The sequence below is a fragment of the Phyllobates terribilis genome, unplaced genomic scaffold, assembly GCF_046119375.1.
Source record: "Phyllobates terribilis strain yellow unplaced genomic scaffold, ASM4611937v1 Scaffold_1__5_contigs__length_1240528914, whole genome shotgun sequence".
NCBI classification, from domain to species: domain Eukaryota; kingdom Metazoa; phylum Chordata; class Amphibia; order Anura; family Dendrobatidae; genus Phyllobates; species Phyllobates terribilis.
Genome location: NW_027362761.1, coordinates 802,800,612 through 802,815,252, shown reverse-complemented (window position 1 = coordinate 802,815,252; position 14,641 = coordinate 802,800,612). Strand labels below are relative to the sequence as shown.

General features: G+C 40.7%; 1 protein-coding gene across 1 annotated transcript in view; it reads right to left on the bottom strand.

Annotated features, from left to right (window-relative positions):
- Positions 1-13,467, bottom strand: part of CCDC158 (coiled-coil domain containing 158) — a 162,167-nt gene extending 148,700 nt beyond the window's left edge. The window contains exons 1-7 of the mRNA XM_073655208.1: positions 13,291-13,467; positions 11,006-11,048; positions 10,197-10,345; positions 9,827-10,086; positions 6,291-6,367; positions 2,221-2,530; positions 117-190 (exon numbers count right to left, since the gene is read on the bottom strand). Of these exons, the coding sequence (XP_073511309.1) occupies positions 117-190; positions 2,221-2,530; positions 6,291-6,367; positions 9,827-10,086; positions 10,197-10,345; positions 11,006-11,034 (899 nt within the window). The 5' untranslated portion in view covers positions 11,035-11,048; positions 13,291-13,467. The remainder of the gene's footprint in view (positions 1-116; positions 191-2,220; positions 2,531-6,290; positions 6,368-9,826; positions 10,087-10,196; positions 10,346-11,005; positions 11,049-13,290) is intronic.
- Between the last annotated feature and the right edge of the window lie 1,174 nt (positions 13,468-14,641).

Below are 14,641 nucleotides of genomic sequence, written 5' to 3'. Positions count from 1 at the left end.
TGTCTGGTTTTGCAACTCAGTCTAATTTAACTGGGGTTGAGTTGCAATAGCAGACATCTCACAGACAAGAAGAAAACAGCCATGTTTTTCTAAACTAATGAGTCAGTAAAACTCACCTTTCTTGTAGCTGCTTCCGACATGTCTCTTTATCTTTTAATTCTCCTTTCAAAATATTAATTTGATCTTCTGCCTATAACAAAAAGGAGAAACTTTGGAGTTCAAGAAATTAAAATTTGAGCTCAATTGTACAGGTTTGACCTAAAAGATATCTGAAGATTAGTAGAAGGATAAAGAAGCCCCAAACACCATGGCTTAACAATACCAACCTCATTGATTCCATTCCAAAGTTCCTTAGTTCCTTGCCTGTCTCTACTTCTAGCTGCATTGTCGATATCCTGTCACAGAGACATATGATGGCTGTGGCCAATTACTGGCTGTAGTGGGTCACTACTGCAACCAATGATCGGCTGCAGTGGTCACATGTCTCTGTTGTAGGACATCATAAAAATAGGAGAAGGATCAGACAACTTCAGAATTGCAGCATCGATGGGTACAGTAAGGAGAATATTGTTTTTTTTGTACTAATTTTCATAATTAAAAAAAAAACTTTTTAAATTCAGGTAATGCTAGACACAGTAAGGAGAATATTGTTTTTTTTGTACTAATTTTCATAATTAAAAAAAAAACTTTTTAAATTCAGGTAATGCTAGACACTATGCTAAGCACTATATCTGGGTTTTCCATCAAAATCTCTGAAAAACTGTATTTTACAGTTCTGGTAGTATTCATCTTTTACAGACATGCATAAAATGTGGTTAACACGTTGGAATACAGTTTTTCGGGAATTCCAGTGGAAATCCCAACTTATTGCTCAGGGCGGAGCACTGTATAAGTGTGAGCTTAGTCTAATTTCTTTATACTGCCTAATTCAGTAATTGCTTTTTTCCCATATAACAATTAGATGAAATCTGTCACCAGGTTTTTCCTATGTAATATGAGAGCTGCATGATGTAGGGGCTTAGAGCCTGATTCCAGTTACGTGACACTTGCTGGTCTGCATACTGTCATTTTGATACAATCACTGTTTTCTCTGCTGCAGATCTAGCAGTGCTCAGAATACTGAGCCCTGTATAACCCCGTCCACACCACTGATTGGCAGCTTTCAGGGTACACTCTACATTGACAGAAAGCTGCTAATCACCTGGTCCTTTAGTGATAATCTCCTGCTGATAAAACACTGATTTTATTGAAAGAGCAACACACCACCTAGTAAATGACACATCATAGGCATCAGGGTCTCAGCCCCTACTTTATGCTGCCCTCGGATTACATAGCAAAAATCATCTGCTGACATATTACCTTTAAATCGCAGTTCAATCTGTCAGCAGGTTTTTGCTACCTCATCTGAGAGCAGCTTGATGTAGGCAAAAGAGACCCTGAATCCAACGATGTGTCACTTAGATTGCTGGGTGCATTGGTTTTGACACAATCAAAGATCTTAGATTTAGCAATGCAGCAGAGCTGACAAGGCTTCCCCAGGCTATGTAGTTACATTGTCTATAGACAGTAAACTGCTTATGATAGGAAGGGTGGAATCGCTCTGCTGTAGTCTGGGCAATGATAATCACCAGGTGATAAAACTTTCATTGTAAGTAAACAACAGCACACAGCCTGACATGTGAAACATCATTGAATTCAGTGTTTAACCCCTACATTATGCTGTCCTCAGATTACATAGCAAAAACCTGCTTACAGATTCCCTATTTATACCAAGGATGGTGACAAAGACGAGGGGGCACACTATGCGTCTGGAGGAAAGGAGGTTCCTGCACCAGCATAGAAGGAGATTCTTTACGGTCAGAGCCGTGAGACTCTGGAACTCTCTGGGAGAGGAAGTGGTGATGTCCAACTCACTTAATGAGTTCAAGAGAGGCCTGGACGCCTTTCTTGAGAACAATAAAATTACATCTTATGCTTAGTGACAGTTAATTAATCCAGGGATTTAATCTGACTGCCAGATTGGTGTCGGGAAGTGAATTTTTCCTCAATGATGTAAATTGGCCAATACCGCATGGGTTTTTTTTTGCCTTCCCCTGGATCAACGCTGTGGAATAACTGCAGTGCACAAGAAATAGGCTGAACTGGATGGACGCTTGTCTTTTTTCGGCCTTATAAACTATGTAACTAAATAGGAAAATAGAAACAAAAAAGTTTACTTACAGGTTGCATTTTTGATTTGAGAAAAGACACCTCATCAGAAAGCTCCTGAAGCGTTTGGACCAGAACTATGCCAAGGTTACTGAGGTCAAAGCTGCCTTCCACTTTCTTGTTGGACTTCTCATTGAAAATGAAGATGGCTTTCTGGGTATCCTGGAGTATTTGATCCTGTTTCTGTAATTTCTCTTTCAAGAGCTCCGTGTAAACCCGTGCCTGTTTCAGCATCTCCTCTTGAATCACATTAGTGCTCTCTAGTTCTTTTACTTTGAGATCTAGCTTATTTCCTTCTTCTTGGCTAATTGAACCTTTTTGTCTGGATTAAACATTTACAAATAAAACAACAATATTCATAAAATAAACTATTTGTAATATTTTAATTTCTTTCAAGGACTAATAGTTGCTTTCTCAGATAAAGACAGGTCTTTCTGAAACTAATGATCCCATGGTCTGACTGTTCTAATCATCAGCGATCAGTTATTATCACAGAAAGACGCCATGCATGGCCATACAGTACTTCGGCAGCAGTCAGTGCAGGGAAAGTACTGCGTCACATGGGACCATTCATTTTTCTGATAGGAGAAGCCCATTGGGACGAAACATGTCTTTTATGAGGGAATAATGCCTTATAGTGAATCTTGAGGCACTGAAAAGTACAATCTTAAGGCTATGGCCCCACTCTCAGTATTCGGTCAGTATTTTTCCTCAGTATTTGTAAACAAAAACCAGGAGTGGGTGATAAATGCAGAATGGGTGACTTGTTTCTATTAAACTTTTCCTCTGATTGTTCCTCACCTGGTTTTGGCTTACAAATACTGAGGAAAAATACTGACCAAATACTGACAGTGTGACAGCAGCCTTACAGTAAAGGTTGTAGGGCTGTTTCAAAATAAGATCGAATGGACAAAGCTATAGATCCAGTCAACACCTCCACCTGAGCAGCAGTGGACAAACCCAAGGCCAAATCATCACCTACATGTAGCTGTTGATCTAGCAACACCCATGGGTCTGCTCTAGTAATATCTCTCTGGACAATCAACAATTAAGATGACATATTTCTGTGGAAGAGGTTACCACCACAATTAGACCTCCTATCAATAGCGTAGATACCGAGGGAAGGCAGACGGTGCGGCCGGCACGGGCCCCACGCTCAGAGGGGCCCATCTGGAATTATGCTACCCTTATCTGTTGAGTACCGTGGTAGAGCAGGGAGACATGGTCTCCCTGCACTAACGCTCTCTGTTCTGTAGACCGCAGATCACTTTAAGCCTGCAGCCTACAAAATGGCCGAGGCGCTGACGCACGAGGAGGAAGTCAAAGCCCCGGCGCGGTGACATCAGGTGCCATGCTTTGGTGATATGACAACGCGTTGGTGCGCCCAAGCCTCGCTGGTGGAGTCATCAGTATCCTGGATTAGTTTAGTATATGTTTAATTTTATTTTAATTAAAACTTGTGGGGGCATCATAAACAATGGCGGATCCTGAAACAGTTGGAGCGGCCCTCGTACATTAGAGGGACTAATGTGCTGGCCCTTATAAAGTGTGGGGACCATTATAATTTGGGGGATAATGTGGGGCTCATTATACAGTATAGGAGCTAATGTGGGGCCCATTATACAGTGTAGGAACTAATGTGGGGGGCCATTATACAGTATACGAGCTAATGTGGGGGTCATTATACAGTATAGGAGCTAATGTGAGGGTAATTATACAGTTTGGGGGCTAATATGGGGCCCATTATACAGTGTAGGAGCTAATGTGGGGCCCATTATACAGTATAGGAGCTAATGTGGGAACAATTATACATCATCGGAGCTAATGTGGAGCCCATTATACAGTATAGGAGCTAAAGTGGGGCCAATAAAAAGTATAGGAGCTATTGTGGAGCCCATTATGCAGTACAGGACCTAATGTGGGGCCCATTATACAGTATAGGAGCTGATGTGGGGGTCATTATACAGTAGAGGAGCTAATGTGGGGGCCATTATATAGTGTAGGGACAAATGTGGGGGTAATTATATAGTATAAGAGGTAATGTGAGGGTCATTATACACTATAGGAGCTAATGTGGGGGGCCATTATACAGTATAGGAGCTAATATAGGGGTCACTATACAGTATAGGAGATAATGTGGGGCCCAATATACAGTATAGGAGCTAATGTCGTGCCCATTAGACAGTATAGGAGCTAATGTGGGGCCCATTATACAGTATAGGAGCTAATGTGGGGGCCATTGTACAATGTGGTAGCTAATACGGGGCCATTATACAGTTAGGAACTTCCTGTGTAGCCCATTACACAGTTTGGGGGCTAATGAGAGGACCATTATGCAGTTTGTGGGCTAATGCAAGGCCTATTATACAGCTTGGGTGCTATCGTGTGGGCCATTATACAGTGTGGAAGCTAATGTGGGAGTCATTATACAGTTTGTCCTAATGTGGGAGCAATTATACAGTTTGGGGCTAATATGAGGGCCATTATACAGTTTGGAGGCAAATGTGGGGGCCATTGTACAACGTGGAAGCTAATGTATGTGTCACTATACAGTTTGGGGGCTAACGAGGGGGCAATTATACAGTTTGGGGGCTAATGTGAAAGCCATTATGCAGTTTGAGGCTTACTGTGGGTGCCATTATACAGTGTGATAGCTAATGTGGGTGCCAATATACAGTTTGAGAGCTAGGGTGGGGACTATTGTGGAGGCCATTATACAGTGTGGGGGCCATTATACAGTTTTGGTTCTACTGTGGGGGTCATTATATAGTGTGGAAGGCAGCCATAATACAGTTTGGGGCCTAGTGTGGGAACTACTGTGGAGGCCATTATACTATGTGGGGGCCGTTATACAGTGTGGGTTTTACTGTTGGGGCTGTTATACAGAGTGAGGGCTTCTGTGAGGATCATTATACTGTGTTTTGGGGGAGCAGTGGGGAAAACATACTATGTATAGTGGAGCTGTGGGGGTATCATACTGTGTTAGTGGATATGTGGGCCCAGCATACTGTGTATAGGGGAGCTGTAGGGACATCATACTCTATATAAAGGAGCTGTGGGCCAACTGTAGTGTGTATAGAGGTGCTGTACATTGGGGGACTCAGTGGACATTAGTAAATGTTAAGTGGGCACTTAAAGGCGTTTTCCCACAAACAAAAGTTCATTTTAAAAATTGTCTGTGTCTGACCATGTACGGAACATGCCACATCTCCTGGGCAGGGGAGGAAGCAAAAGACAATACAGACATTACAGCAGGGGATCGCAGAGGATTCATTTTGTGAGGTAAAACATTTCACTCCCTGTTTTTAAACAATATTTTACTTCACAAAATGAATCCTCTGTGATCCACTGCTGTAATGTCTGTATTGTCTTTTGCGTCCTCCCCTGCCCAGGAGATGTGGCATGTTCCGTACATGGTCAGACACAGACAATTTTTAAAATGAACTTTTGCTCGTGGGAAAACCCCTTTAAGATGCATTATTGTTATAGAGGCAGTAAGAGTATTGTGGACCTTAAAGAGGAAATGTGGAGACACTATTTTCTAGGGGGCAATTTAAAAATCTAGAAGGCACAAAGGAGGTATTATTACTATGCAAGGGGACAGTGGTGGGCATTATTATGTGGGGCACTAAGAGGAGCACGGTTATTGTTCCACGCAGCAGGTGCAGTAATAGGGACACATATGGCAGCGGCGGCTCAGCACTGGGGTATCAGCAGGATGAGGCGTTTGTGCAGGTTGGGGATCAGTGGGGCCATTCTGGAAATGTGAGAAGTCAAATGTGCCACCATAGTTATAATCATGATTACTGGTTAGGGGCCCACTCAGATGTTTCGCCCCCATCCTGAGCTGAACCCCTAGCTACGCCTCTGCCTCCCATTCATGGATTATAACCTACAAAGTACATGCCCAGCACATCATGTGATTTACTAAATCCTAAAATTCAGTGGATTAAGTTGCCATGTCCTCTCACTCAGCAGCTCCTATACATAAGATACCCTTTCACAGACCTGTCTACAATATGTACACATGTTACGAGTATACATTGTACAGGAATAGTTATTATCCCACTTCAAAAACTCACCTCATGTCCAGGTCTGATGTTTTTTCTCTTATCAGCTCTTGAAGTTTCAAATGTATAGCACTGGTTGGCTGGTTCAGCTGAAAGAAAGGCAGAATTTGTTATGTATAACGAGCTTAGTCTGGCTCCATAAACTCCCTACATAATTGTGATTCTATATACTATTAAAGCACCACTCCAGCATTTTGTTTATTGCAGGGCTGGAGTGGTGCTTCTAACGTTAGTTTCCTGTCCCTAGTAACATACTGTACTTACTAGCAGCCGTCTTCATCCATTATCAGCACCGATCCGGTTGTCTTCTGCAGGTTGTGTGCCGGATCGCTCCAGTGTTGGTGGAGCGATCCAGAAGTCACAACTCAATGTAAGTCTATAAGAGGCAGAATGAGGCCAGAATGGGTCTCCCATAGACTTACACTGAGAGCTAGTGACCATTACCTCGGATTTCCGGTCAGTCACAATATGATGGCGGTGCAGGATCGGAGCAGTGCTGGGAAGAGCTGAAGACGGCAGCTGGTGTTTTAATGTTTATAGCCATTATATTTACAATAGTAAAATCTACAGTTATAACAATAGTATACTAAAGATATAAAGTACTTAAAGGAAAAAGCCTTCTCTACTATGTTGTTTCTGTACCTCCCATTCACTTCTATTCTCACATCCCATTCACACAGATGCTTCCGTAATCTCAGCCACATTTAGCAGCTTTATATAGACAAGTAGTCTCATCTCAGCCATGAACGGCTGAGATGGGAATACCCCTGTATTTGTATGCGCTATTCTTAACTGCATTGTTATAACCCAATTTGTGTAACTGTGATTGTTGCTATTGATAACTTAAGACTTAAAGAGTAACCATTGTTTTATTTGACACTTTTTTTTTAAATAAATCAATAGTTCACATGAAAACAAGAAACTTTGTAATATATGTTACCAGAGAAATCTTCTTCTTTCTCCTCCTGGACTAATCATTCATTCTCAAGATTTTCAATTATTCTGTAAAATCTGTCTTCAGTGAATACAGACTTTCCTATTTCTGAGATAGGAGATGACAGGTGGTGCACATAAACTTCTATGGAAAACTGTAACTGTCGTTTCAGGAGAATTTGCCGCAAAATGTCTGTGTCTGCCTCTAGCTTCTCCTTCTGCTTCTCCATGAAATTTTAAAAGAACGAACTGTCATCTCCTTTTTCAGTAATGGGAAAATCTTGTCTTCACTGAATACAAATTTAATAGATTTCATCCTTGAATTGAAAGTGAATGATCAGTCCAAGGAAACAAAGAAGCAGATTTCTCTGCTAAGATATATTGCAAATTTGCTTATTTTCATGTGTACTATTAAATAAAAGTTAAAATGACGGTTACGCTTTAAGGTCCATATACACTGCACGACTATCATGAATGCGCCCTCCTAGGAATGATAATCGTACAGTCTAAGCAAGCTGTTGTAGACAGAAACCTAAGCATCGAAAAGGAAGAGAAAGAGCTTCTTGATGCAATAAGTGAGTATTGTATTTTGATCCGGCAAGAAAAAGTCCAACGTTTCGACCAACAACGGTCTTTATCAAGGACATCTAAAGTGCATATCTATATATATATATATATATTGTGGATGTACATTTGATCATATCATGTGATAAACCCTAAATATACAAGAATAATATAAGAAATATATACAAAAAAATAAACAAGTTATAAATGGCAAAGTACAGTATAGGGGGAGAAAAAAAGAAGGGCTGGGTGGAGGAGAAAGGTGGAATTCCTGGAGGAGAGAAAGAAGCAGGGTTGCATAAGGTCAAGGAACATAATGAAGTCAAGCATAGTAACTAAAATACTTCTTATGAATGAACATAGTCAAAAATCATTACAATGAGCCAGCAAAATTATCAAAAAGGACATCAAGTGGTCAAAACAAGCCGTTACTCACCTGATGAAGGAGCACAATGCTCATTCATTGGGTGAAATGCAGGGGAATAATATTCGCAGCGATCGCAACCGCAACCAGGCCCTTGCGGGTGAGGGGCCCGCCGACGCCAGCACAAACTTCAACTGGATGTGCGTCCGAGGACGCACATTGAGCTGAAGTGTATTGCGGCGCAGAGACAATCTGAGGACAGCAGCATGGGGACTCATGGCTGTGACATCATGCGCTCACGTTGCTTGCACGCTGAAGTAAGCTGCCAGCTTCACAAGAGGACAACACGAGTGAAGGGGGAAGGTAAGTATAATCATTTTTTTTTCCTATGCAATAAAGAACATGGGATACATACTAGGATGGGGCACATACAGGTGCATCTCACTAAATTAGAATGTCATCAAAAAGTTAATTTATTTAAGTTATTCAATACAAAAAGTGAAACTCGTATATTATATAGGGTCATTACAAACAGGGTGATCTATTTCAAGTGTTTATTTCCGTTAATGTTGATGATTATGGCTTACAGCCAATGAAAAAAAAAAGGCATTGATGATACCATCTGAGAAAATAAAGAACCTCATCCACAACTACCACAAAAGACTTCAAGCTGTCATTGAAGTTAGAGGGGGCAATACACCGTATTAAGAACTGGGGTATGTAAACTTTTGATCAGGGTCATTTGGATGTTTTTAGTTGTCATTAAGATTTAAATAGAGAAAACACAGTAGTTTGACAATAAATGACTTTACCCAACCAAAATCCATGAGTGGAGAAAAAGTTTTTTTGTTATCATTCATATTCTCTGAAACAAGGCCAAGAAAGGAAAAATTCTGTCGAGGTATGTAAATGTTTGAGCACAACTGTATATCTATACCAGGATGAGGGACAGATATACCAGGATGGAGGTCATATATATATATATATCTATACCAGGATGGGGCCAGGATGAGGGACATATATACCAGGATGGGTAATATATCAACTAGGATGGGCCCAGGATGAGGGACATTTACTACATAATGGTGGGGAGGGTAAGTCATATGTCCTTATTGGATTTAGAACACTACCAGGGCCAATATACCTAACCAACATGGGCAGCACGGTGGCTCAGTGAGCAGCACTGCAGCCTTGCAGCACTCCAGTCCTGGGGTTCAAATCCCACCAAGGACAACATCTGCAAGGAGTTTGTATGTTCTCCCTGTGTTTGTGTGTGTTTCCTCCCACATTCCTAAGACATACTGATATGGAATGTAGATTGTGAGCCCCAATGGTGACAGTGCCAATAATGTCTGAATTGCAAAGAGCTGTGTAATATGTTGGTCCTATATAAATAAAAACATTATTATTAACATGTAGGGGGGGGGCAGGTCCAAATTTTGCACTGGGTCCCATCAGACTTTAGTTAATCTTTTTTGCTGCACAAGATCTCATCGTTCTCAGCAGCGCATCATCTTGTGTTAAATATGACCTACACTGCTGAGAACAATGGCAGCCTATGCGCACTGATTCACATTGTGCATCGCTAACCATGGTCTGTTTGTCGAAACAGGTTACTAAACGACTGTAATCGGTAAATATTTAGCTGCGGTCGTTTAATGCCGCAAATCGGTTCATGTAAACCCACCTTTACTTGTTCAAGTCCTCTGCCTGAATCCCTAACCAATGAGGAAAATTCTTCCAGGGTTGTCTTGTCATTGGGTATACCAACAGGACAGCTAGTTCCAGCCAAAGTATTCTGCTTTAGGCTACATTTTCTTACAAAGTTAGGTTCATCTGAGTTCACAATTTGCCCAGCATATGGGGAACTTTGTAATATTAAAGGATGGAGTGGGACCGATGAGAAGAAACTTGAGTGGTAGCCTGCTGAACTTGAAGTGGCTGATTCTAAGTAGAGAAATAAAGAAAATCTATGTAATTCAGTGTTACATGACAGTGGAGTTGTTCTAGAGCCTGCTTATAAATAAACTGCCTTTTCATATAGGCACAGTACAGACCTCTAGTGACAATATGATTATTTGTAGTGGTGGGCTTGCAGTATTGCTCCCGGCAGGATATTGACAGCTGATTTATAGTGTTCTGTGTAGCTTTTTCAACTTCATTTTGCAATTTCTGGATCTCCTTTGTTTGCTCTTCCAACTCGGCCCTAGGAAATGAAAGAAAGTTGCAACTAAATAATGCTTAATCTGCCAGCTGCGATAAAATAACAAAACTTGTAGGGCATCGAGGAGAAACGCTATTGCTACATTTATACTGTAACTAATGCAGAGTATTGTGATTTTGTATCATATTTAATATAAAACATTACTTCACATAAAATTAAAGCGGTGGTCCGAAACTAACATTTATTTTAATCCTACATGCCTGTCTATTCAATGTCATAATCTAAGTGACGAGCTGGCGAGCGAGTGCACTGTCCTAGTGAGGGAGTGCACTGTCAGTGTGCATTGTAAGGAGAAAATAGGTAAGCAGAGATCAGCCCCGCCCCCGCAAGTGACGTCACCGCAGCCTCTGCCCTCTGATGACAACTCGTTTGAGTATCCCAGCATGTTCTGCGGGCTCTCAAAAAAAGCGTCATCATACAGGAAGTAGGTAAAAAAAAATAAAGCACCTAGAGAGGAAAGGGTAGGAACTTTGTAATTAGAGTATATTAGAAAAGAGATTAGATAATTACATTAAATAGACATTTAAGATTAAAATAAATGTTCATTTCGGACTGCCCCTTTAAGGCATTCATATCACAGGTTTCTGCAGAAGTAGCCTTTTTACTGTACGTCTTTATTCCTACTTAGTTTTATTACTGTACCTTAATGTTAGGAGATTTTTGCAGGCCATTGTCCTTGTAACATCTGAAACAGAATAGAATAAATATACTGAATAAAAACGTATAAAAAAGTATTGCCTGAACCATCCTCTACTCACATTCACAACTAAAGAGAAATCTCAGAGATTGCTGTGCATATGTGGTCACTCTCCATTAACGGTGCACTTTGGACAACCCCTTCTTGTTAGAATAGACCCCCAGTGATAATCTTATCACATGGTGTCCTGTTGCTGGGACCCTTAGGGATAGAAGATTTGGCTATAAGTGTTCATGCATCAAGCAATACCATATAAACTCATTCGCTATCAGAATAGTGTCCTAAAAGTGCCTGGTACCTGATACCTCAGACTTGCTAAGTGGATATCTGAAATAAAAGAGTTGTAAACCAGGCAACCTGGTTAAAGTAAGTATTCCGAATATTTGAAATATTGTTAGGAAAAAATGGCGGAACTGCTAAAAAGGAGCCCATGAGCACATTTACCTGACAAGAGCAACACAGCCCCATTCACATGAATGAAAGCCCTTGGAGTTCTAGGAATATACTAGCAACATTATATAACTTATTGTAAGAAGACAACTTTACAGTAAGTTAGATTATATCTCCACTGAATGAAAATGGAAATGTTACACTTAAAGGTTTGAATTTGAATCTTTATTACAATGTACCATTGTAGGTAACACTAATAATGCAGGGCTAGACAATTTTGTAAGAAGGACATAGTCGAGATGGACCGTCAGCCTGAATGAGCACCATTCTTGCAATCATTGACAGAAACAAATGTCTTGAATATTATGAGGAACTGACAAGCTGATATATAAAATTGGACAAAACAAAAGTGCTTTCATCCCATACATTTTATGGAATTCTGCACTGAAGGTTTGTAAATTCTCAAAACCATTTTTTTCAGAGAGAATCTCTAACAGAGTAGAGATAGGCGGATCGATTAGCAGGACTCCAGTCCATCGGACAACTCAGTAGTCACTGACCACTGCGCAGGAGGTTTGTAAATCTCTTACTTGCTGGGATCACCAAAGCTGTTTTGATTATGGCTGATGGACCGGAGTCTTGCAAATTGGTCTACCCACTCCTACTACAGGGCCATTCAAAAGCCTAAAGAGATGAACTGGAATATAAGTTGGTGTGCATGCAATGTGTAGGTGCATGTTTATACTGACCACTAAACAGACAGAACCTAAGATAAAAAACAAAATGGACAAATACCCTGCAGTAAATAAATAGCAATAGTGCATCAAAATAAAATAGGGAGATTAGTTTACATAATTTTAACCAAAAAATGTAAAAACCATCCCACCACATCAAGGTGACCCTATTCAGGATGGTCCTAACCTTTAGTTTTAAAACTTTACCATATGTTAAATGACATAAATGTGAATAAGGGCCGAGCAATATAATGCAGCAGACAGAGTCACTTTGTGCTCCATTCGTCCTTTGTACCAGGTGTCACAGTCTACCAAAAAGACGGACACAGCAGAATTCAAAGAGAGTCTTAACTGGCCCTGTGTGTTCCAATATACTGAATGGCTCCATCAGTTGTTCCATTTTTCAAGCATGTAGATGGAAATCTCAATGCAAGTGCTCAGTGTAGAGTACTGTATAAATGTGAATTAGGCCTTAGCAACAGTGCTGGATCCATCATGATGGACATGGACACAAGCATTGTCCACCACACCCATGTGACTATGATGACGTTTCTCAGGTTTCTCTCATGGTGTCCATCATTTTAGTGCACAAAATATCAGCATGCTACTCTATCTTCTCTGGCATCTTTGAAGGCTCCAAATGAAGCATCCGCACTTCGATAAAACTGTGGAAGCCATGTATCAATGTCGCAAAAGTGCAGAACTTCATCAGAACTTGGCTGCTACCATTAGCGATCTGCAAATCAGTGTTCCTCAGCTCATAATGAGCTGAGAATAGTTATATAATTATATGACCTGTGCGATACAAAGAAAACATAACCAGTTTGAGGAGGGGATGGCTCTCTGTGGCTTCTCAATTGCTGCACAACTACAACTCCCATCAGCTATCAGGGCATTCTGCAAAGTGTAGTTGTCCTACAGGTGGAAGCACAGCTCTGCAGTGTGCTCCTGTGTAACATCAAAGTCCATTCCAATCTATTGCCAGCACAATATGCACAGATGCAGGTGTATAATGCAGGAGTGGAGAAGGCACATCTAGATCAGCCTCCTCACACTGAGCATTGTCATCATTCCTATAAAATAAGGAGCAGAGAAGAGAACATCACCTGTGCTGGGGCCACCAAGAACCTGCTGCCATCCAGGAGTCGCCTGTTCTGGGGATGGTGACACCCGATCTCCCCCAGCCCCCACTCTATTGTGTTCCGTTGGTTTTGTTCAGGACGCTCCCTCGTGTCCATGGTGACACCCCAAGCCTGAGGCTAGAGCCCGCCCATCCCCATGGAGGGGGTGTTTACAGCAGACTGTCCACCTACATTCATCTATATAGGAAGATACATTATATTAGGACATATGCACATAAATACTGTACCAGTTATACTGCACATCTCATTGTCCATTATCACACACTAATATCTGAGGAGAACCTATACAATTGTTTTCCAGTTAATGAATAGAATGCAAGATTTAAAGTGAAAACTGACAGAGACAAGTAGAAGAAAGGGAAGATGTGACATAAAAAATGGATTGCAGTGCCTTATTTTGTGTCACACAGATACTTGACACTAACATGAGCCGTATAATGTCATGCAGCCAGACACATCTTCAGACTGTGAAGCAGATTTACTAATGTGTAAGATTTTGGGCTCATGCAGACTATGCAAATCAGGCCGAGAACGACAGCTTCATTTATTTCTATGGGGCTGTCACACTCAGGAAATGCACCAAATTGATTGATTGATTGATTGATGTAGCACATGTATGACCTTTAATTAGTTTTTTTTTTTCCTTTTTCATACCATCTCTTGGGTGTTGTATTTTAGGGCTCGCACTCATCAGGGTAAATGAAATTGCTCCGATGTTGTTCCTGAAAAATATGACGAGTGTCATGCGATTACAATGCTATTTTTGTCACCTAACATCCATATGACATCTGTATGCAATGTGTTATTAACATCAGCTTTTACATGCAGTAATCCTCTATGTCATTTCTAGCTAGTTTTCTCAGTAATAAGAGAATCTTAGATAGATAGATAGATAGATAGATAGATAGATAGATAGATAGATTATTTCAGTTCTTCAATACAAAAAGTGAAACTCATATATTATATAGAGTCATTACAAACAGAGTGATCTATTTCAAGTGTTTATTTCTGTTAATGTTGATGATTATGGCTTACAGCCAATGAAAACACAAAAGTCATTATCTCAGTAAATTAGAATAATTAACAAAAAACACCTGCAGAGGCTTCCCAAGCGTTTAAAAAAGTCCCTTAGTCTGTTTCAGTAGGCTCCACAAGCATGGGGAAGACTGCAGACTTGACAGATGTCCAGAAGGCAGTCATTGACACTAAGTAACTGCAAAGTAAATTTTGCATTTCATTTGGAAATCAAGGTCCCAGAGTCTGGAGGAAGAGTGGAGAGGCCACAATCCAAGCTGCTTGAGGTCTAGTGTGAAGT